Below are 23,319 nucleotides of genomic sequence, written 5' to 3'. Positions count from 1 at the left end.
CCGCCACTTAGTGGCGAATGGCGGTTGTTGTTGTTGTAAGTCCATGTGTTCTAGATTTGAAGCTTTCGTGACTGCAATGATTCATATTCTTAGGTTTTTTCGGTAAAGTCACGTAGGTAAAACATTAAAATTAATGAAAGTAAAATAAAACAAAACAAAAAAAAATAAAATAAAACAAAAAAAATAAAATTCACGACGTTTCGGAGGCAACACAAGTCTCCGTCATCAGGTGGGACCGTCACAGCCGAATTAGCTGCATCAAGTGAAGCAATGATTCAAGATGTAATCCCTTATAAGCAAGTTGAAGGGAGGTGGAGAGGGGGGGTGGAGAGCTTATCAGGCTGTGGTAGCCAATGAATGGAAACGTATCGGGAGGGAGGAGGAGCGGTGATCAAAGACTGCACGTAGTCCATGTGTGTGTCTGCCTTTTTCGCCCGAGCAACGCCGGGTACTTACCGCTAGTTTAAAATAAGATTAGAAATTTGATGGAGTGTTTCTGCGAATCGATTACACGCGTGGTGTATGTGTTGATTGATTAGCTTATCTTATGTAGACTTGTACCGCATAGTGCCTGAGCTAGAGGTGCTTTACAACAATTATAAACATTGCACACGAAATGATAAGTGGTTAAAATGAAGAGTTGGGTTAATAAAACGTGGTGGTGTTAGTTATGGTGACCCGAGGACAGGTGGGAGTGGTTCAGGAGGGGCTGGGGTAGTGATAGGGGTGGTGATAGGGGTTGGGGTAGTGATAGGGTGTGGGGTAGTGATAGGGGTTGGGCTAGTGATAGGGGTTGGGGTAGTGATAGGAGTTGGGGTTGTGGTAGGGGTTGGGGTAGTGATAGGGGTTGGGGTGGTGATAGGGGTTGGGGTAGTGATAGGGGTTGGAGTAGTGACAGGGGTTGGGGTAGTGATAGGAGCTGGGGTAGTGATAGTGGTGGTGATAGTGATAGGGGTTGGGGTAGTGATAGGGGTTGGGGTAGTGGTAGGGGTTGGGGTAGTGGTAGGGGTTGGGGTAGTGATAGGGGTTGGGGTAGTAGTAGAGGTTGGGGTAGTGGTAGGGGTTGGGGTAGTGGTAGGGGTTGGGGTAGTGATAGGGGTAGTGATAGGGGTTGGGGTAGTGGTAGGGGTTGGGGTAGTGGTAGGGGTTGGGGTAGTGGTAGGGGTTGGGGTAGTGGTAGGGGTTGGGGTAGTGATAGGGGTTGGGGTAGTAGTAGAGGTTGGGGTAGTGGTAGGGGTTGGGGTAGTAGTAGAGGTTGGGGTAGTGGTAGGGGTTGGGGTAGTGATAGGAGCTGGGGTAGTGATAGGGGTTGGGGAAGTGATAGGGGTTGGGGAAGTGATAGTGGTTGGGGTAGTGATAGGGGTTGGGTAGTGATAGTGGTTGGGGTAGTGATAGGAGCTGGGGTAGTGATAGGGGTTGGGGAAGTGATAGGGGTTGGGGAAGTGATAGTGGTTGGGGTAGTGATAGGGGTTGGGTAGTGATAGGGGTTGGGGTAGTGATAGGGGTAGGGGTAGTGATAGGGGTTGGGGTAGTGATAGGGGTTGGGGTAGTGATAGGGGTTGTGGTAGTGATAGGGGTGGTGATAGTGATAGAGGTGGTGATAGTGATAGGGGTTGGGGTAGTGATAGGGGTTGACATAGTCGTAGCTGGGGGGTGGGGGAGGGAGTAGCGGTAAGATGAGCTAGGAGAGAAGAGATGATGGGTTATACTGGTAGGAACGAAGTGGACCAGACCACCAATAGATTAATGTGTCCGTCCGTCCGTGTATCAACATCGCCCCCTACTGCAAACACTTGGCATGACCCTGTCCGACAAGATGGCCGCCCGCTCCCCCTGCGATCTGTGAACTAAACAAGATGGCCGTCGCTTCCGGCGCCTCACGGCGAAACTTTAAACTTCGCTTCAAATTTACTTTACTGAAACGCAGCACGTTTTTTTTTAACACAGATACATTTATTAACACAGAGACGAGATACATTTAATCGCCTTATTTGTGCACGAAAAGCACGGCGCGAGGCCTAGTGCGGCAGGCTTCGCGAGGCCTAGTGCGGCAGGCTTTGCGAGGCCTACTGCGGAAAAGGCATCGCGAGGCCTACTGCGGAGAAGGCTTCGCGAGGCCTACTGCAGGGAAGGCTTCGCGAGGCCTACTGCAGAGAAGGCTTCGCGAGGCCTAGTGCGGCAGGCTTCGCGAGGCCTACTGCAGAGAAGGCATCGCGAGGCCTACTGCAGAGAAGGCTTCGCGAGGCCTACTGCAGGGAAGGCTTCGCAAGGCCTACTGCAGAGAAGGCTTCGCGAGGCCTAGTGCAGAAGGCTTCGCTAGGTCTACTGCAGAGAAGGCTTCGCGAGGCCTAGTGCAGCAGGCTTCGCGAGGCCTAGTGCGGCAGGCTTCGCGAGGCCTAGTGCAGCAGGCTTCGCGAGGCCTAGTGCGGGAGGTTTCGCGAGGCCTAGTGCAGAAGGTGGTGGTGGGGGGTGGGGGGTGGTGGTGGTGGGGTTGGGTGGTGGTGGGGTGTGGTGGGGGGGTGGTGAGGGCTGGTGGGAGGGGTGGTGTTGAGGGTGGTGTTGGGGGGGGGGGCTGTCAACTGGTGTAGGAGGCGGTGCACTTCTCTGCTTCAATTTTGTTGCGATTTATTATCTGCACACAAACAAAACCACCGAGAAGTAAGACGCGCCACCCAGCCCTGCCCCCCCCCCGCCCTCTCCCCCCACCAATATTTGAGTGATATTATAATTAAAAACAATGATGCAGCACCCCCGCTTTTACATTAGTAAGCAAATCACAGCAAGATGAGTTTTTTGTACACTACGGGCAACACATTTTCTCCAGTCACTGCCTTAAACCCGTTCAGTCGACCGAGTGGAACAACAGAATAGGCGGCTAAATACGGACTGAGTGGCACATAGAACACATTCCTGCGGAGGGAGCTGGTAGAAACGTTGGGTTGCTCGGTCAATGGCCAGGGTCAACGGCGGCGTGGTGTATTCCGCAAATATGCCCGACTGTGAGTGCGGGCACAAGCCGGCGTGAGTAGGTTAAACGTTGAGTTTTATAAGGACACCACGGGGTGACCAGCCCCTGCCCACCCAGCTCCTCCCCACCCAGCCCCTCCCCACCCAGCCCGGTCGATATCCCTGTGCCGGTACTAAGTATTATTCCTACCAGCCCACCCCGCAGGGTCCTGTTTAGAGAGTAACGGGCGCAGGTTAGTGAAGATGACGTAATTTACTACTATAATGAGCCATTGTTTGTGTGTCCCACGTGTGACGTCATTCCACATCGAACAGCCCCCCTCATTAATAATCATGAAGAGGTGACGTCTTTAAAATGGACACACCCCCTCCATTCATAATAATTAGCGGGTGACGTCACTCCACATGGGGGGGGGGGCGAGGCGCCTCCTCCCCCCTCCTCGGCGTCAACTGACAACCCTCACTACAAAGGCAAGAACCCGCACGTCACGCAATCTCCGTAGCGCTATTGAGACATCGAAGTAAAAAGGACGTCGTGATGAACAAGGGATTATAACCTCTACATGAAATATGTCTGTGTCACCGCGCCCTTACAAATTGCACACGATGTGATGCAATGAATATATCACGTCACGGTTTGCTTTTCGCTTGCAAGTTTCAGATTTACTGCAATACACCCGTCCTTGGACGGGCAAAAGGCTAGTTTCCGAATAAGAGACGTTGTCAGAAATGTAGCCTTTTCTACAGAATTCCCTTTAAGGCCATGGGGTTAATGATAAACGCACTCGATTTTCGAGTAATTTCTTAAATAAAACTCAAATGCAGTATGAGCGAAACGTCATCCCATGTTAAAACACATTCCTGCGGAAGGAGCTGGTAGGAACGTTGGGTTGCTCAGTCAATGGGCAGGGTCAACGGCGGCGTGGTGTATTCCGCAAATATGGCCGACTGTGAGGGCGGGCACAAGCCGGCGTGAGTAGGTTAAATGTTGAGTTTTATAAGGGCACCACGGGGTGACCAGCCCCTCCCCACCCAGCCCCACCCAGCCCCACCCAGCCCCACCCAGCCTCCCCTACCCCTCCCATTTTTGGATGCACAACGGACGGACACAATAATCCCCTGTGGGCTGGTGTAACCAGGTGGTTCCTACCAGTATAAATATTCTGATTCTGAGTTTGACAACTTGTGCCTGATCCACCAACCCTCGCTCTCTCCGGTGTTGGATGTACAGGCCACGGTGGGTAGCCACAACCGCCTGGCGAATGTGATATTAGATATTAGTTTACACCAATACCTGTGGATTCACCACTAAGTGACGGTGACGTCAACATGGCGCCTGTGCCAGGCCAGGTGGACTTTGAGGCAGAGGTCGCAATCGGGTACCCGATACCCGTACCCTACCCGATACCCGGCTACCCTTACCCGGCCGAGTACGGGTACCCGTTTGCGACCCTGGTGCGGCCGGGTACAGGTAGGCCGTGAGTCACTGGTGAGTAACCGTTTGTCACTCATTTCCCAACGTCTTGTCTCTTCTCACAATTCAAGTTCCTAGAATCAACCCACCCGCGCCTGCAACATGGTTTCATCCCAGAGGTCGCAATCGGGTACCCGATACCCGGCTACCCGTACCTGGCCGGGTATTGGGTAGGGTACGGATAACCCGTACGCGGCCGGGTACGGGTACCCGTTTGCGACCCTGGTGCGGCCGGGTACGGGTAAGGAATCAAAACCCGTTTGCGACCTCTGCTTTGAGGCCACGTGAAGTTTTGAGGCCACGTGTGGAAGGCTCGCGAGTGAACACCGCACAGCTTAATACAGTATACACCCTGCTGATCAACGTTTATTTTCAATGTACATAGAAATGTGTACAAAAACTACACGACGTTTGCATCACCACCACCACTACATACACAATTCAGTCGACAACCAGTCCTCCACCAAACACACACGCGCATGTAGCTTGATGCGGCCAGTCACCAAGCCGGCATTCAAAATGATATGGGGCTGCATGAACCAATCACGACACGTGTGGAGAATGCCGTACTGTGGCGTCACCTGTAGCGAAAGCCGGTTGGTTCGAAGTGATCACAAGTGCTTGTGATTTCAAGTCGATTGACGAAACTAGCTACATTAAAATTAATGAGTGTGTATATGTAAAACTGAAATCACATTATGCTCAACACATCGGTCCTTCAAATTGGGGGGACCCGCGGATCACACAATTTTCCACTGGCACATCCGAGCCGAGCTGGAACCAAACTACGATATGCTCAGTGGGCCTTACCTGGTAAAATAAAAATGTTTTTAGTTTTTGATATGAATCTGACCGAGGGGGGGGGGGGAAGACGACCAAGCAGGGCCAAGTAGGGGGAAGGTACTAACGACTGCGGGTTCCCAGCGTCACTGCGTCTCGACTATTCGCTGCACGTGACGTCAGCAGCACGGCTCGGCTTGTGCAGTGGAAAAAAGAGGTTTCGGTGTGTGACCGCATTCAGCTACGGCCCGCCAAGACACCGAGACATGCAGATGAACCAGATCAAAAGCGAGATAAATACGAGATCCAGTTTAGCGATAGCCGTTACGCACGTAATGTCATGACGCTTTCGCGAAGACATCGCGTTACAATTGATATCACGTGGCCCACCAGAACACAGGGCCATTGTATCACGTGGCCTCCTGGAAATTAGCGTTGAAAGAACCCTGCATTACACAAAATACAAAAATAACTTGATTAACGTTATACACAATATAGGCCTACGCAAACGATCAAAAACATTAGAATTCACCCAAGATAATTGTACACACGGAGGAGAGACAGCAGAGTCAACGCAGGAAAGCAAGGTGGGCCAGGAGATGGCGTTACAGCAATACATTCTTGAATCAATCTTTGTGGAGCTTTAGAAACATCATCCCCCTCGTGTGCGTGGTGGATTTCCTCCAACAAAGCAAAACGCTCATGAACAATCATTCAACACCAAACATACTAATGTAGCAGGAACCGCATCGATAACACGTCTTGACACTCAAGTCTGGCTTTCCTGGTTAAACAAAGAACAGTTAGAATTAATTATCATGTTTTTTTTTTACTGTAGGCACAACAAGAGACGATGGAATAGGCAGACTTAAGGTAGCATGCTTAGGTTTGTCCACATGGCCTGTTTGTTATTTCAGTAAATGTATCAACATTTTTTTTTTTTGCGACGTACATATACAGCTCTTTTCGTAAATTCACTGCTGGATGAGTAATTCCACCCCACGTCTGTGCGGGTATTCAGAGGGAGATTCTTTGACCACACTTCACCACGTCGGTCAGTGCGGGTTGTCTAACGCGTGCAGAATGGGGCCGTCCATAAATGACGTCACGCGATTTTGGACGATTTTTGACCCCCCCCCCCCCTCGTCACACGCCGTCCCAAAAAGTCGTCACAAAGTCAGACCCCCCTCAAATGTGACATCACAAAGCTCTGCCCCCCCCCCCCAAAAAAAAAACATGCTTCAAATCGCTTTAAACTATTGTCATTGTAGTGCGTATTTAATGTGGCCGCTGCACTCTGATGTTGTAGGAGAAAACATTTATCAAAAAGTCTATTTAATTAAGTAAAGTTGCGCATGTTGATGTGACGTCACATTTCTCACCCCCCCTCATCACACATCGTCCCAAATGTCTGACCCCCCCCCAGCCAGGTGGGTGACGTCATTTATGGACGGCCCCCTACATACCGACTACTTGTGTGCAGCGGTGGTACGATCAAGTGCGTGCGCACTGCGAGCGACAATTGTACCTCAGTTTAAAAAAAAAAAAACCACGTCGCCCGAGTTACCAACCACCACGGCCACGTATATCGGGTTCCGATAGCTGGCATGAGCAGTGGGATTTACACAAGGAAACTCAACACGACGCAGAGGCAAACAAACAAAGACAAAGCGCTCTATGGTCGCGCCTCCGATAATCCGTAAGAAATCCCGAGCGTGCGATGGTCTGTAAGCCGGGGTGGAGCGTGGTGCGTGTTTCCAATGTGCAGAGCGTTCTACCGTGGCGACACTACGAGGCGTCCGGGGCCGCTGGCTCCAATTGAACGGTGCCGCCTTTGGCGACGCCGAGCGCCTCGCAACGTCACGCAACCGCTCAGCCAGTGAGCGGCGCCTCCTCCTCTGTTTGGCTGGATTTTGACACGAACCACGCGACGTTCAGCTCCGGTTACGACGACGCGCTATGGGCAGGGTCGTCGATAGGAAGGGTACGGGACACGGAGAAACCACCCCCCCCACCACGCCTTCAAACTAAACCGCAAGTATCACATCCGACACCGTGACGTCGAAGCGCCCCCCCCCCCCCCCCAAATGTGGGGCCCGGGGCAGTCGCCCAGATTCGCTGTAGCCCAAGGGACGGCTGTGGGCTAAACAGGTCGTTCAATAGAAGCGCTCTTGCCCACTGTACGCACCCCGGGTGTATTGCAGATGTGGCCATGCACCACAACCTCCGTTTCGTTTTCAGTGTGGTCTGTGACGACTGGGTGGGCGGTGGTGGGTGGCGCGGGCGTGGGGGTGCTGACAATTCACCCCTTTGCCCAAATACAATTGTGACAATTCACGGTCACAGTTCGATTCGAGAATGGGTTCTGTTTCAAGGATTTGGTCAGTGCAGCGGCCTCTACTTGCTGCAGATGCAATGTGAATCCATTACACGAGACGATCTGAAATCATAGGTCACGAGCCTTTTGAGACGGAGGGTGCAGGGCGCAGCCCGTGGCATGGATAACCGTGCAGGAGAACTTTCTCATGTGCTCATGAAGCGTGCGTGAATCGCGAGCGCGACAGCTATTTTCAACGTGTTGCATAATGGCTTCACGTGACCCCTGCAACCATTAGAGGCACGATATCCAACACAATGTGTACGGCAAGTCAGTCGCTCAACGCGTTTTCGCTTTAACGCAGCTCTCCCACGAGGCAACGTATTTCGCGCGACAATGCGGTTCCCGAACGGTCGACGACAAACTACTTTCGCGAGCTGCGTGGCCGAGCGGTATGATACGGTACGCGGAGTGATACAGTAAAATTGCGGCCTAACCCCAGTTGTTTGCCCCGCCATCTCACTGCATGGTGTAACGAAGCACAGTAAAACCTTGGATTGCGAGTAACTTGGTCTGCGAGTGTTTTGCAAGACGAGCAAATTTTTTTAAAATTAATATTAATTTGATAAACGAGCGAGGTCTTGCAATACGAGTAGCATGTACAGTATACGCTTTGTCTGCCGAGTGTCACGTGATCACAAGTGATATACGAGTGCTTTGGATTACAGACGTTTCCGGAACGAATTATGCTCGCAACCCAAGGTTTGACAGTACGTCGTATTTCGTCAAGACTTTATCGCGACATTATTTACGGGAAAACTGTTTTCGCCGAACGCGCCCATTAACTTAACGGGGCACTTTTCAGGAACGCATCTACTGCCGCGTTAAACGAGGACTCGCCGTATTTAAACGGCGTCTAAACGAGGCTACATCTCAAGAGAGTGGGAATACTTGTTTTACAGAGAAAAGGCAGCCAGGCATAGGCAGAGGCAATTCATGACGTGAGCCTGCACTCAAACCATGAGAGCAGGGAGTCGGCGAGAATGGTGGCTGGGGGGGAAATAGACTTCCTGATGGCTGGGGCAGCAAAGGAGAAGGAGCGACCTCCCCCACTGAGTGAAGGTTGACTCGGGACTTAGACAGAAAACCCTGGTCGGTGCAGCAGCAGCAGCTCACAGCTCACAATTAGAAGATTGAGGGTTCAACCCGCGGTTGTGGTGGGGGGGGGGGGGCTGACTCAGCCAATCATCCCTGTGGGGACGCTAAAATAGGTATCACTTTGTGGGGGACTCAACAGTGGTTATTCTGTGGAGAGAATCATCCCCTCCGTAGGAATGTGGAATTTCCACCACCGCGGTTCAGGGCTGTAAACATAAGATGAGCACCAATGCTCTCGATGCTTACTTGAGCCGGAAATTACTTAAGACTTTTATTTGACGAGTTGATATCCCCTCAGCAGGGTGTTGTGTCTGCCGCAGAGGAACGATTTCTAGCGTGGAGCAAAGATGAACAGCTGCGGGGCGCGTAGCGTGGGGGGCATTCGTTAAAAGGCGTTGTTTTTTTTTAAAGCAGTTTGCAGGCGATCCTTGTGAAGGCCATAAACCCCTCGTCCTAAGGGGCTCAATCTTCCCCAGATGACAAGCCATCGATTTCATCCAGGTCTCCTCCGATAGCCATCCAAAACGCCTTGGCCACCTGCACAAAGACAAATATCCCCCCGAACAGCTTTTAACAGAATGTCGGTGCAAGTTGCAGTTTGCGGGTAGCACCTATTGAGGCCGGCACGGCACACGAGGCTGTGGGTGGCCACCACAGCACCCCGGCCGCCTTTGTCTTTACCCAATGACGCTCATGTTTACCAACCGCACCTGGTACTAATTTTTAGGCCGATTCGATCTAGGAGAGTCCCAGGACCGTTTCAGATATTCGTTGGCTGCGAGATGGAATCGAACTCGGGTGGCCGGGTTCGTAGCACAGCGCGCTAACCACTGCACTACTGCTCCCTGTGTGTGTGAGCGTTACCTGCACAAAAACATAGCACCGATCCTGCGCAAAAAATGGAGAAATTAAATCGGCCCGTGTGCAGACACTCTACGGAACATTAAAATTGCAGGGCCGTGCGAGAGATGGCGGTGGCTCAGAAAGGCCTTCATCATCCAGCAGTGGATCGATCATGGCTGATGACGATGAGCGACGAATGGCACGCGTGCGCTCTGGGTCAGGTCAGGCCACATGTCGTTACCTTCTCGGCGTGCACCTTGCGCTGGCCGTGTGGCATCGTCACTGCTCTGTCTGTAACGCAGAGAAACAATTCCCGCACGTCTCAGCGGCAGCAGCAATATGCGTGTACAGGAAAACCTGGGATTGCGAGTAACTTGGTCTGCGGGTGTTTTGCAAGACGAGCAAAAATTTGAAATAAATATTAATTTGATAAACGAGCGAGGTCTTGCAATACGAGTCGTACGTGTATACTCTTTGTCTGCCGAGCATCACGCGATCACAGCTGATATACGAGTGCTTTGGATTACAAACACGTTTCCAGAACGAATTATGCTCGCAATCCAAGGTTTTACTGTACGTTGAACTTCTTTCGCACCGTACGTAACCAACCCTGCTAATAGGAGATGCAGAGAGGAAGGACAACAAACTAAACACAAAAAAGCAGTCCTAAATCAATTAGTTTTCAATCTAGATAACCCAATCCATTAAACCCAATACTGGAATGCACATGTACGTGTGCACAGCCCTTTGGAAAATCAACCGCTGGATGAGGGCCTCCCCATGCCGTGTGGGGTGCTGGGGTTTATATTTGACAATACTTCACCATCTTGGTCAGTGCGGGTCAGTGAATATGGGAGAGCATTGGACTTTTTTTCGCTTCCCTGTCCGGAAAAGCCTCACTGAACCTCAACACGCATTCAGGAGGACCCGGACAAAAATCCACACAACCACATGGAGAGAGACACATGCCAACTGGAAATATGCCAGGCAAAAGAGTTAACATCTCGCCACCACGGCGCCCCAAACATAGCACTCGTAAAATACATTGTTGTGTTGTTGTTATTGTTGTTGTTGAGAATGTGAGACGTGACTCGGAGAACTCACAACACCGTGTTCACGGGGCGATCGGTTGTTTGCGATTGGTCACTCTAGACAACCTATTGACGAATGGCAACTCATTATGCATTGCCCTGGAGCATTGTGGGTAAATGCCCATGTAAGCAGAACTCCATCCCTGCGTCTCCACATATAAATAAAATATCGATTTTAGTCTGACAGCCCAACTGGCTTCCTAGGCCAAGGTTATTGAGCACTTCAATCGAGCAAACTCAGAGGTAGACTTGTAAACAAATTCCCCTGAGTTCCCGAATGTTATTGAGAAGGGCACTTCTATAAACTATAGGACACCATTGAATGCAAAACGCAATACCGTACACACAATCATTGACGGATGATTGAGTTAAATATGTTTCAAATCGCCATCGTACGACTATTGATAAGCTGCAAGATCAGTTTAACACGTACTGCTTTCGCGACCAATATCATCCATAATACAGGTATTTTTTTTGTTTGGTGGGTTAGATTGCGTAAATATATAAATGTGTCGTTAAAAGATTCAGAGATTCAAAGGTAATACCACACACAGTTAAAGTAACTCACAAATGATGTCACCAATCTACCCATCTATTTAAAGAATGAAACAGGATTTCTCCACAAATCTGGCTGTCGTCTGATGAAGCCAGTTGTAATTACTGCCGAAACGTCGTACTCGGATTGTAAATGTTGTGGCTTTGCTCTCCAACACACCAGTGTGCTGTACCAGTGTAGAGGAGTAAAATGGGGACGTGACGTCATGTGTGCCGTCCAGTGCGATGACGCCACGGAACGTGACGTCATGCGCGCTGGGCGGCTCTATGACGTCACGTCTTGTGGAGTACTTTAGGGAGACCCTGTGATGAAAGCGGGGTCACCATGGGAATGGGTAGAGTAGGAAGGGTGAAGAGGGAACCAGGGGTAGAGAGGGATCGAATAGGGAGTCTGGGGAGAAGCCGGTGGTAGCCGATAGAGGTGCTTCTCTCTCCGCTCGGTGGAGTCGGCAGAGTCCCCGATCCGACACGAGAGAGAGAGACCGGAGCTAGCCGGCAGGGACCAGGACTCAGTGTTGGACCCCTAGCCCCTGGGAGTTGTGTACCCTTGTGTGTTAATTTGTAAAGCCTTTAATAAACCTTTGGCGAAAGCCCATAACTTACCTTCGTCTCCGAGTGCGTCCGTGAAAACTCCTCAACACTAGTAACGAATTGGCAGGTTCTGTTTACGTGACAAACCTTACTAATTGGCTGTGTCGGGTGGTGGCGGGTTGAACGACACATTTATATTCATCCAATCTAACCCAAAAAAACCTGTGTTATGGAAGCTACAAGATGTTTGTTTTATAATCATCATCGCTATACTACGATAAAAGCAAATAATGTCCGTCCATCATCCCGCTTATAACTCTAGACATCAAAACTATCACCGCACGCACGGGCCTCCGTGTACAGGGTCGCGGTGGCGCGGCCGACAATTGTGCCGCGCAAGTTCAAGTGGAACCGGGAAGAAAAAAAAGGGACAACATTTTTGTAACCAATCACCACCTTTCATCTCGCGCAGCTTCTCGTAGAGGCGCTCAAAGTTCTCGCAGTCGGCAGAGTCGGCCGTGGTGAGCGCCGCCAACTCCTGGATGTCGGTCTGCAGCATCGATTCTGACGGCGAGAGACAACCACGCGATCAAGAGTCTCCAGTCTCTCTCCTTGTTACCGACAACCGCGGTGACACACAACAGCGTCCAGTCTCTGTTGTTGCGTGTTCGTGCCGCCAACTCACCCACGGCCGCCCCCCCCCTGCTCTCGCCATTCGGCTGGGGGGTGACTCTCTCAGCCTCCTGCGCCTCCTCCTCCTCTTCCACCTCATCCTCCACCGCGTCACCCTCCTCCTCGTCCTCCTCGTCCTCGTCGAACTGAAGAGAATCGGCAGCACGCAGAGGTGAGCACGCAAGGCAAGCGCGCGTTAACACCTGTGTGAGAGGCTACGACCAAATCATCAATAGTTTGTCCGTTCTCATCAGAGCTCAGAAGCTGAGCATTTCTGAGTCTGGACGGTGCTTGGAAGGAAGACCACTTGAGCACAACTCAGGGTGCCACAGTAGCGAGATGTTAACTCCCTTGCCTGGTATACAGGAGGTTGTGGGTTAGATCCCGACACCTCGTGTATATTTGGAGTTTGCAAGTTCTCCCCGTGGTTGCGTGCATTTTTCTCGGGGTGCTCCGGGTTTTCTCCCTCCACATTTAGAAACATGAGTTTAGAGTATTTGGCTGCGATAAATGTCCACATTATAAGCCACTTAGTTGAGCAATCGTTGGTGGCCTCACAGAGTTGTGACAATGTGTCAGGGTCAAACCGTAGGGGTGTCGGCGGGGACGACGAAGTGGGGGGGGGGCCCACTCACCTGCCTGTGTGTGCCGGGACCCGCTCGCCTACCCTCCAGGGCCCCCAACGCACAGCTCAGCATGCCCCCGGCCGTCCGCTCTGCGAGACACGGCCGCAGTGTTTGCAGCAGGGGTGGGGAGCGGTGGCATAGGGGGTTAGCGTGCCGCAAGAGGAGCTGTTGGAATCTCATTGGGAGGTTCGCAACTTTGTTAACTGGTGGGTGGCGAGTGTCAAGGTGTGTTGATGAACGGTGAGTGGCGAGAGCACTGTTCGGGCACATGTGTAGGAGGATGGACAACAACAGGAACATTTAAAGTGCGCTTTTTGGTTCTTTCGGTAAAGTCACGTAGAAGGGAAATAATAAAATAATAACATTTAAACATAATAAAATGCAATTCTCACGAATTATTTCCCTTCCACGTGACTTTACCGAAAGAACCAAGAAGATGAATCCCTGCAGTCACGAAAGCTTTAAATCGAAATTTAAAGTGCGCTGTTCGGAAAAATGGATCGAACCGGAAGAAGGAGAGGAAGACCTAACAGAGAATGGCTGGATGACGACATAAGAGATCGGTGCCAGAAAGACGCGGCAACACTTGAGAATATTGGCACAAGACAGAGGAAAGTGGAAACAACAAATGACCAAATGTACAGTGGACACCTATGCGTTAACTGCCCATGGATAGTGATGAAGATGATGAGTGGTGGTGAGTGGTGGTGAGTGGTGGTGAGTGGTGGCGAGTGGTGGCGAGTGGTGGCGAGTGGTGGCGAGTGGTGGCGAGTGGTGGTGAGTGGTGGTGAGTGGTAGCGAGTGGTGGTGAGTGGTGATGAGTGGTGGTAGGTGGTGGTGAGTGGTGGTGAGTGGTGGCGAGTGGTGATGAGTGGTGGTGAGTGGTGATGAGTGGTGATGAGTGGTGGTGAGTGGTGATGAGTGGTGATGAGTGGTGGTGAGTGGTGATGAGTGGTGGTGAGTGGTGGCGAGTGGTGGTGAGTGGTGGTGAGTGGTGGCAAGTCGTGGCGAGTGGTGGTGGTGATGAGTGGTGGTGAGTGGTGGTGAGTGGTGATGAGTGGTGGTGAGTGGCATTCATAGTATTGGCTGTCCTCGAGTTTTTAATAACCTCACAATTCCATTGGAACCTCATTTGCCAGTAAAAAATATGATAATTGGTTTTTTACGCTTCTATCTGGCAACAAAACTGACACCTTTTTTACAAGGAGTCATGTTTGCATAGACCAAAATACCTGCAGTCATAATGCAAACAAAAAACACAACTCTGATAATGTGCACTGTCCTTGAAGCTGATTGGACCAATCAACTTCAAGGACCGTGCACATTATCAGAGTTATGTTTTTTTGAAGTTGATTGGACCAATCAACTTCAAGGACAGTGCACATTATCAGAGTTATGTTTTTTGTTTGCATTATGACTGCAGGTATTGTGGTCTATGCAAACATGACTCCTTGTAAAAAAGGTGTCAGTTTTGTTGCCAGATAGAAGGGTAAAAAACCAATTATCAACCTCACAATTATTCGGACCAATAAATGCACGTCGTGTACTTTGTATGTATGTATAACCTATTTCTTTCCTCTTTCACACCGTATGCAGCCAACCGTGCTAATCGGAGGTGCGATGCGTTAATACACGTAGTGTTTCTCTACCTTTCATCTGCAGGTTAGGCCACACGTGGGCACTCAGGGCCTGAATGATCCTCTTGATGCCAGTCGTCTCTGGAAAGTCATCTACGCGCACACAAAAACAGAACAACAACAATCGCCGTTCACCACCAAGTGGAGATGACGTCACCACCACGGTGCTTGTGCCATGCTAGGTGCATTTTGGTCATGGAATAGACCCAGGTGCCATGGGATAACTGACAGAGATGACTGGCACAAGCACCAACTGTGCTCCCCCCACTGTGCCAATTATTTGCGCTTTAGCCACTCGCCGCTCCGGTTGTTGTTGTGAGCGTCGCTTCTCTGCCCTCCGTTGTTGCTAGAGGGCAACTGCCTCCAACTCTTCAGCAGCATCCTTGACAAACCTCCTCTACAAAGGCCGATCTTGACCGTGCTGATATCGGTCACCGGCAAGTCCAATCAACTAAGCGCATCCTTGTGTACCGCATCGGTCCATCACTTCTCTCGCCCGTGCCACAGAAGAAATGGGATATCCGAAAAACGCAACACATTTTCGGCACGACAGGAAAATCAGCTTGGAGCGTAAAACAGTAAAAACGGCGGTCAGTAGATATTTGCTGGCGGTTGACAGTGGTGGGCAGAAAGGTTGGAAAGCCCATCTCTAGACCATGGGGAGCAGCAGAAGATGAGGGGGTGGGGGTACTCACCATCCTCATCCAGGGCCTCAAGGGGACTCAACTCAACCAACTCAAATGCCGACTGGATGCACCACTCCTGTGCCTCCCTGCGAGAGACACCTGCAACACGCAAGTAGCACAAAGACAAAAGCTACTCCATATAGACTCTAAACAGACTGATGGGGCAAGTGCTGTCAGCAAGCACCTACACACCCATAAAATGACAAAGATCACACACACACTCTCTACACCACACACACGTCCATACACACACACTCTCTACACCACACACACCTCCGTACACACACTCTACACTACACACACTACACCACACACACACATACACTCTCTACACCACACACACGTCCATACACACACACTCTACACCACACACACACGTATACACATATACACACACGTCTGCACATACACACACACACACGACAACCCTGGGCAGCGTGCGCTGCGGTCACCTTGCTCGCCGATGCGGTCACACACGAGCACGAGCACCGATGGCGCCCAGTGCTGGGAGAACGACAGCCACTCAGACACCTGCGCCAGCGCCCCCTTCTGCACAAAGACAAAGATCCCCCATGTAGCCTTAACAGACTGTTGGAGCAAGTGCAGTAAGCGGAGTAGCACCTATGAATGCTGGCATTGGCAACACTAGGGGGTTGGTGGCCAGCACCACGCCCGGCCACCTTTGTCTCCCTAATGGCGATGCTTACACACTGCACCAGGTACTCAGTTGAGGTTGAGTCGACCTAGGGGAGGCTCCACACCGGTACAGCTAATCGTCACTGTTGTTCACAGTCGCTGGGTTTGTCGAGCCTGCGCTAACAGCTACACCACCACTCCCCACACACGCACGAACACAGACACGAGAGCCCATGGCGATTGCATTTGTACATCTCTGTAGTCACGTGTCTACTGTGCAGGGTTTGCGGGATCTGACAGAGCAAATCAACTAAACAATTTTAAATGCAATGCCCACTGAGCTATGTAGCTCTTTTTCAGAAGCGAACTCGCCACAAATGATTGCTCAACTAAGTGGCTTTTCACGTGGCAATGTATAGCAGCCACATACTCTAAAAGCACGTTGATTCTAAAATGTGGAGGGAAAAAAACGGAGGACCCGGAGATAAATCCACGCGACCACAGAGAGAACATCCGGTGACCTCAACGGCTTTGGCCACGATGACATCTTGACCTTGACCGGGATGAGAGAGGCCATGTGCGGCAATGCCATCCATCCGTACTCTCGCCGGGGAGTGAAGAAAAAAGATCGCGCGACGGGGAGGCCAAGGATGGGCGACGCGGAAAGACGAGCGACGGTCCGCGAAGCAAACACCAACCTGGGACGCGTCGAAGTAAGCGAGGAAGGCCTGCACCGATTCCCCGAACTCGCGCGACACCAGGGACTTGCTCCGCAGGGGACAGAGGCGCACGCTGGCCGAGTAGTACTTGTTGTCGATGCGCCACGGGAACGACTCCACGCCGTCCTCGCTCGTCACGCTCTCGTCCGCCGAGCCCTCGCTCCCCAGAACCTCTGCGCACAGCGGGCAAAAAAACCACGCGGTTTTAGCGGCGGAGTTCGTACAAAACCGGAGCGGCAGATGACGCGCCCGCGGATACGGTGCATTGCCCTCTGCCGTGTTGACCTTTTTTGCCCATTGCACAGCTCCGCAGCCTATAATACATGTTATGTATGCATGTATATTGAACGTCTTTCGCACAGTACATAGCCAACCGTGCTAATGACCCATTCAAGCACTGTGCAGGTTTCAAGCCTGCTTGAAAATAAGAGAGGTTAAAAGCTGCGCTACACTTGATACAGCTAATCTGGCTGTGACGGTCCCACCTGATGACGGAGACTTGTGTTGCCTCCGAAACGTCGTGATTTTTGTTTTTTATTTTATTTTACTTTCTACGTGACTTTACCGAAAAAACCTAAGAAGATGATTCCTTGCAGTCACGAAAGCTTCAAATCTAGAATTAAAAGCTGCGCTACAGATAAACAATGTGCCGGTCATTTTTTACACAGTAAAAAAACAGTTTGCAATAATCTTACGTGGGCATAGACTTACGTTAAGTTTTACTTATGCAATATTTAATTAGCGTAATGGAAGCCAACCGGTAGCTGCCAGAACATACGTTTGAATATTTGAAAATACTCTACTGTATGAGCCTGTACGGTCCTTTTTTATTTAATTTCGGTCTCCAGGTTTTTGCCAACCATTTGATAAGTTGTATTGATCTATCAGCTACGTACCTTCACAGCAACACAACTTTATACTAAAACTTCGCTCACATTGGATCATCTTTGCAATAATTATCGTGCCCCCCCCCACCCCGCCGACAACCCCTTCAAGGATGAACAGACGGACGGACGGTGTGAACGTATATAGACGCTGTCACCCTCGGCTGGAAATCTTCATATGAATTACCTGTACAACCCTTTGACGATCTAACCCAGCGGTCTTCACTACTAGGCCCACGGCAGAGGTCGCAAACGGGTTTTCATTCCTTACCCGTACCCGTACCCGGCCGCACCAGGGTCGCAAATGGGTACCCGTACCTGGCCGGGTACGGGTACCCGTTCCCTACCCGTACCCGTACCCTACCCGAAATGAGTGACAAACGGTTACTCACCAGTGACTCACGGCCTACCCGTACCCGGCCGCACCAGGGCCGCAAACAGTTACCCGTATCCGTACCCGGCCGGGTACGGGTAGCCGGGTAGGGTACGGGTATCGGGTAGCCGGTTGCGACCTCTGGCCCACGGTCCACTGGCGGCCCCTGGTGGCCTTTAGTGCGGCCCCTAAAGTGCAGCCCCCGACAATAAACAACGTGCGGCAAAACCCCCATGATTGTGCTGCTGTCAAACCCCAATGGTTTCAAATGTGTGGCGGCCTTAACACTGATGATGTCTTATCGGCGAAAGTGGCCCACCACCCTGAATGTTAGTGAAGAAAACTGGTCTAAACGCTGAAAGAGGCCTCCCCTTGCTTTGTGAATCGTACCGATTGTTTAACCATTCTTCACCACACAGGGCATTGCGGGTTGGTGAAGGTAGGGGATACAAGAGGCGGGAACACAGTACAGTACAACACTACATGTCACATGCACCGCCCCAAACCGCGCAGCCAATAACAACCGAACGTGCATTGCAGTCGCCAATAAAATAATTGTCCAGGTTAATCCTTGCTTGGCTTGACGAGATCTTGACGAAATCGGGGGCATTGTGGGTGATCTGGCCACGGGTTCGAGTTAAATGCCCGGGTGAGCGGGGTGGGATTCAACCTGCCATGTGGGAGACGCTACTACACCTGGGGGGGGGGTTCCACTCACCGACTCACGCAAAGCAGCATGAAGAGAGAGAGAGAGATGCCGGCTTACAAATTACACTTAAGAGACAGAGTGTTGTAACGGTCGACAATGATGATGATGATGATAAGAGCATAAAATAAAAGTGTGTTGGGCAATTGGGCGCGTTGCTGGAAATGGGTTGATCTATAAGCCCGTGGCCGAGACTCGATAATCGCGGAAATTCAGCGATTTACATCAGCTCGTGTGGACGTGGATCGATGGATTACTCCCATACCTTAATTCTAGATTTGAAGCTTTCGTGACTGCAAAGATTCATACTCTTTGTTTTTTTCGGTAAAGTCACGTAGGTATAAAATAAAATAAATTAAAACAATTAAATTAAATCACGTTTCGGGCGCAACACAAGCGTTCTTGTGCGTCAGACACACACTTAAGCGGTTGTGCTTTCGCTACGTTGTCCCCACCTGAAGAAGGAAGGTTGTGTTGCGCCCGAAACGTCGTGATTTTATTTAGTTGTTTTCATTTATTTTATACTCCCATACCTTTCAAGCCCGTATTCTTGTGCAGGGAAAATTGAGTTGTCAGGTCCACACGGCGTACAGCCGTTTCAATACGGGCAAAAAAATGTGTTTAGTGACGTAATTTGTATCGATTTGTGTGTTTCTCCCTTGTGATGGGACTTTGTAGGATGAACGTTGAGATTTATAAGTGACACGGGCTGACCAATACGGTCTGAATTGATCTGCAATAATAAGGTAGGGCACTAATAAGGGGTTTGACAGGTGTGTACTACATCGCGGAATCGTAAGAGAAGGGGGGCGGGCTTTGGGGAGGCCTTCTTGCAGCAGTGGATAGACCACGGCTGACGACAACGAACAGACACCGACCGGCGCTTCCCCCCCCACCACCCCCGCATCGACTCCCGAGGAAGGCGCCACTCGCCCGGGCAGGGAAACCAGGCAAGAGCGAGGCTCTTCGAGGCTGCAAACGAACTCACGTTTCACGAGATCCTCCGCCGAAAAGCTGTCGCTGCAACTGACCACGGCGATCGAGGGCAACGCCATGACCCCTGTGGTTTAGTTTGTTGTTGTTGTCGTTGTTTTATTTAAATTAAAATTGACATTGAGTTCAAAATAAAGATGGGGAAACGTTTAACTTGACGGAGCGGACGCAGAGGGCCGCGCCATCGGGGTGACGTCGACGACGGTGGCCGGTGCGCGTCAAAGACCACGTGGTTCGCGTTTTTTTATTCGTCAGCTGCAGACGCAACGGCTATGCTCAATCCACTGCTGGATGAGGGCCTCATCCATTTCTGACCAGAAGAAGTGGACAATACAGACGTCGTAAGTTCTAAGTGGTGAAATGTAAAGGTGCAGCCCCTGCAATTATTAGCTTTGGGAACGTCCATAAATGACGTCAAGCGATTTTGGACGATTTTTTGACCCCCCCCCCCACTCGTCACACGGCGTCACAAAAAGTCGGACCCCCCCCCCCCTCAAATGTGACGTCACAAAGCTCTGCCCCCCCAAACAATATTTATATTTTGAAAATAAAACATGCTTCAAATCGCTTTAAACTATTGTCATTGTAGTGCGTATTTAATGTGGCGCTGCACTCTGATGTTGTAGGAGTGTTGTTATAACAATAATTATTGTTGTTATAACAATTCTATATTTATTTAAAGTTGCGCATTTTGATGTGACGTCACATTTCTCAAACCCCACCCCCCCTCGTCACACATCGTCACAAATGTCTGACCCCCCCCCCGCCCTAGGTGCGTGACGTCATTTATGGACGGCCCCTTTACACCACTAGAGGGAGCGCTGGCGACTTGTAATGGAAGGAAAATAATCATCGCCTTGCACCAGAGGTCGCAAACGGGGTTTGATTCCTTACCCGTACCCGTACCCTACCCGATACCCGGCTACCCGTACCCGGCCGGGTATCGGGTAGGGTACGGGTATGGGTACCCGATTGCGACCTCTGGGATGAAGCCATGTTGCAGGCGCGGGTGGGTTGATTCTAGGAACTTGAATTGTGAGAAGAGACAAGACGTTGGGAAATGAGTGACAAACGGTTACTCACCAGTGACTCACGGCCTACCCGTACTCGTACCCGGCCGCACCCGGCCGGGTCCGGGTAGCCGGGTATCGGGTAGGGTACGGGTATCGGGTACCCGGTTGCGACCTCTGCCTTGCACTCAGAATATTTAGGAATCCGATGATCTATAAAGCGTTTTTAATATCACAGATGTCCAGTAAGTGGCGATTCGTAAAGTTACAACGACAAACAGTACTAAAAGCACGACGCAGGTCTGGAGTTTTCCTTGTGTTTTCTAGATTTGAAGCTTTCGTGACTGCAAGGATTCATATTCTTAGTTCTTTCGGTAAAGTCACGTAGGTAAAAAATGAAATTAAAATTAATTTAAAAAATCACGACGTTTCGGAGGCAACGGAGACTTGTGTTGCCTCCGAAACGTCGTGATTTTATTGTTTTATTGTTTTACTTTTATTAATTTTCATTTCATTTTTTACCTACGTAACTTTACCGAAAGAACTAAGAGTATATTTTCCTTGTGTGCTGAACGAATGGTGCACGCTAGGCTGGCGATGCTGATGAGAGGTTGAATGGTGAAACCGGGCCGGAGTTTTGCTTGTGGTGAACTTCATTGCTTTTCGATTTAAAGCTTTCGTGACTGCAGGGATTCATCTTCTTGGTTCTGTCGGTAAAGTCACGTAGAAGGGAAATAATAAAATAATAAAAATAAAACAATAAAATAATTCTCACGACGTTTCGGCCACAACGCAAGCAGCCGTCCTCAGGTGAAGACCAGGTCTGTCGGGGAGACAGCGTCTGAATGCTTGCGTTGTGGCCGAAACGTCGTGAGAATTATTTTATTATGTTTTATTTTTATTATTTTATTATTTCCATTCTACGTGACTTTACCGAAAGAACCAAGAAGAACTTCATTGCTGCTGAAATTATGCACTCCCAAGAAGGCTGTGTGGATGATGGGATGTGTAAAGAATGTTTTTTTTAATGCAGAGAGACAGATTACGGGAAGTAAACGGCTTATTGGCTGCGTATTCGTTTTATATTCGAGAAATTATTTGGTGATGTTGCGTTGGCAGTGATACACACATTTATTTTATTTGGTATAGCCCTGTGAGCCATTCGGCTCTTGAATTGGGTGCAACCGCAACAAACAACAAACAAAAACAAAAACATGACCAAGAAAACATCTTAAAGTGACTATGCGCAAACAGAAAAATCCAGGAAAAAACTGCAAAGTCTTCAAAAGAAAAGCACCGTACACCAACGCTGTGCAAAAATCCCAGTGGGATGCAAGTCAAACAACAACAACACGCAAGCACATTTCGTCAACAACAACAACAACAATAATACGGCCTTAAGGGAATCAAAATAATTGGAGACGTTTCGGAGAAATGGCCCTTCAAAGGACATCAATTAAGAATGACCATCATTTCGATTTAAAGCTTTCGTGACTGCAGGGATTCATATTCTTGGTTCTTTCGGTAAAGTCACGTAGAAGGGAAGTAATAATAAAATAATAAAAATAAAACAATAAAATTCTCACGACGTTTCGGCCACAACTCAAGCAGCCGTCCTCAGGCGAAGAACAGAGCTGTCGGAAAGACAGCATCCTAATGAACACTGCTAAGCTTGGCAGCGTATTCTATTCGCTTTACGTGATTTTACCAAAAGAACCAAGAATAAGGGCCATCATACTAATAGGGGTTTTCCCCTTTTTTCTGTCAACAAAACTGACACCTTTTGCAAGGAATCATGCTTACATTAACCACAATACTTGCAGTCAAATGCAAAAAAAACAATACTCTGATCATTTATGCATTGTCTTTCAAACTGATTGGTCCACACCAGAGACAGCTTTCTTTGGAGCCTAGTCTCATATGGTGTTCGACCAGATGACGCCAAAAGGCGCACAGTTCAAAGACAACGCACTACCAGAGTAATGAGAGCTCGGGGTGAGCAGCAACATCATGGGACCTCCTTTGCCAGTACCAAAATATACTAAAAGGGTTTTTCCGGCTACATATGGAGAAGGCCCATTGTCCGAAACGTCGCCCCGCTGCGTGTTGTTTATTTAAAAGCCACATGGGGGGAGCCTTCCCCTTTGTGAGCGCTGAGTTCGGCCCACTGCTCCATCACCTTCGATAGCTCAGTTGGTAGAGCGGAGGACTGTAGATGAACGCGCTTGGCTGACATCCTTAGGTCGCTGGTTCGACTCCGGCTCGAAGGACGATTATTTTTTTAAATCTACTTTCAACCGGCCGAATGTTGTTTTGCTCGTATAGGCTGGAATTAGCGGCCTCTTCGAGTCTACGGGACGGATTTTGTTAAGTTTGTATCTTAAATGTCGCGTTTGTGTTTTGTTGCTCAATGCCTTTTGTTCGGTCTGCTCGTTTTGCCTGGCGACGCACCGCCCTCTAGCGGACTCTAACCGAATCGTGCAAACTGCAAAGGGAGTGCACAACACGACTTCCTCACCCAACGACAACCACACAACACCTCGAGACATCATGATAATTGTTTTTTACCCTTCTATCTGGCAACAAAACGGACACCTTTTTTTACAAGGAGTCATGTTTACATAGACCACAATACCTGCAGTCATAATGCAAACAAAAACA

General features: G+C 49.9%; 1 protein-coding gene and 1 non-coding gene across 2 annotated transcripts; one reads left to right on the top strand and one right to left on the bottom strand.

Moving 5' to 3' along the window:
* Positions 1-6,462: 6,462 nt before the first annotated feature.
* Positions 6,463-19,860, bottom strand: AAGAB (alpha and gamma adaptin binding protein). Its single transcript, XM_078879289.1, has 10 exons — positions 19,644-19,860; positions 16,672-16,865; positions 15,790-15,886; positions 15,347-15,436; positions 14,664-14,744; positions 13,024-13,103; positions 12,402-12,534; positions 12,173-12,280; positions 9,781-9,830; positions 6,463-9,233 (listed from the first exon to the last, which is right to left on the bottom strand). The coding sequence occupies exons 1-10, from the start codon at positions 19,708-19,710 to the stop codon at positions 9,159-9,161; spliced, it is 975 nt and encodes a 324-aa protein (XP_078735415.1). The 5' UTR covers positions 19,711-19,860; the 3' UTR covers positions 6,463-9,158.
* Positions 19,861-22,836: 2,976 nt separating this feature from the next.
* TRNAY-GUA (transfer RNA tyrosine (anticodon GUA)) lies at positions 22,837-22,928 on the top strand. Its single transcript is given in 2 exon segments — positions 22,837-22,873; positions 22,893-22,928. It is a non-coding gene; the product is annotated as a tRNA-Tyr (tRNA).
* The last annotated feature ends 391 nt before the right edge of the window (positions 22,929-23,319 follow it).

Source organism: Lampetra fluviatilis, chromosome 53, assembly GCF_964198595.1.
Source record: "Lampetra fluviatilis chromosome 53, kcLamFluv1.1, whole genome shotgun sequence".
Classification (NCBI taxonomy): Eukaryota; Metazoa; Chordata; class Hyperoartia; order Petromyzontiformes; family Petromyzontidae; genus Lampetra; species Lampetra fluviatilis.
This window is presented reverse-complemented; position numbering and strand designations above follow the sequence as displayed.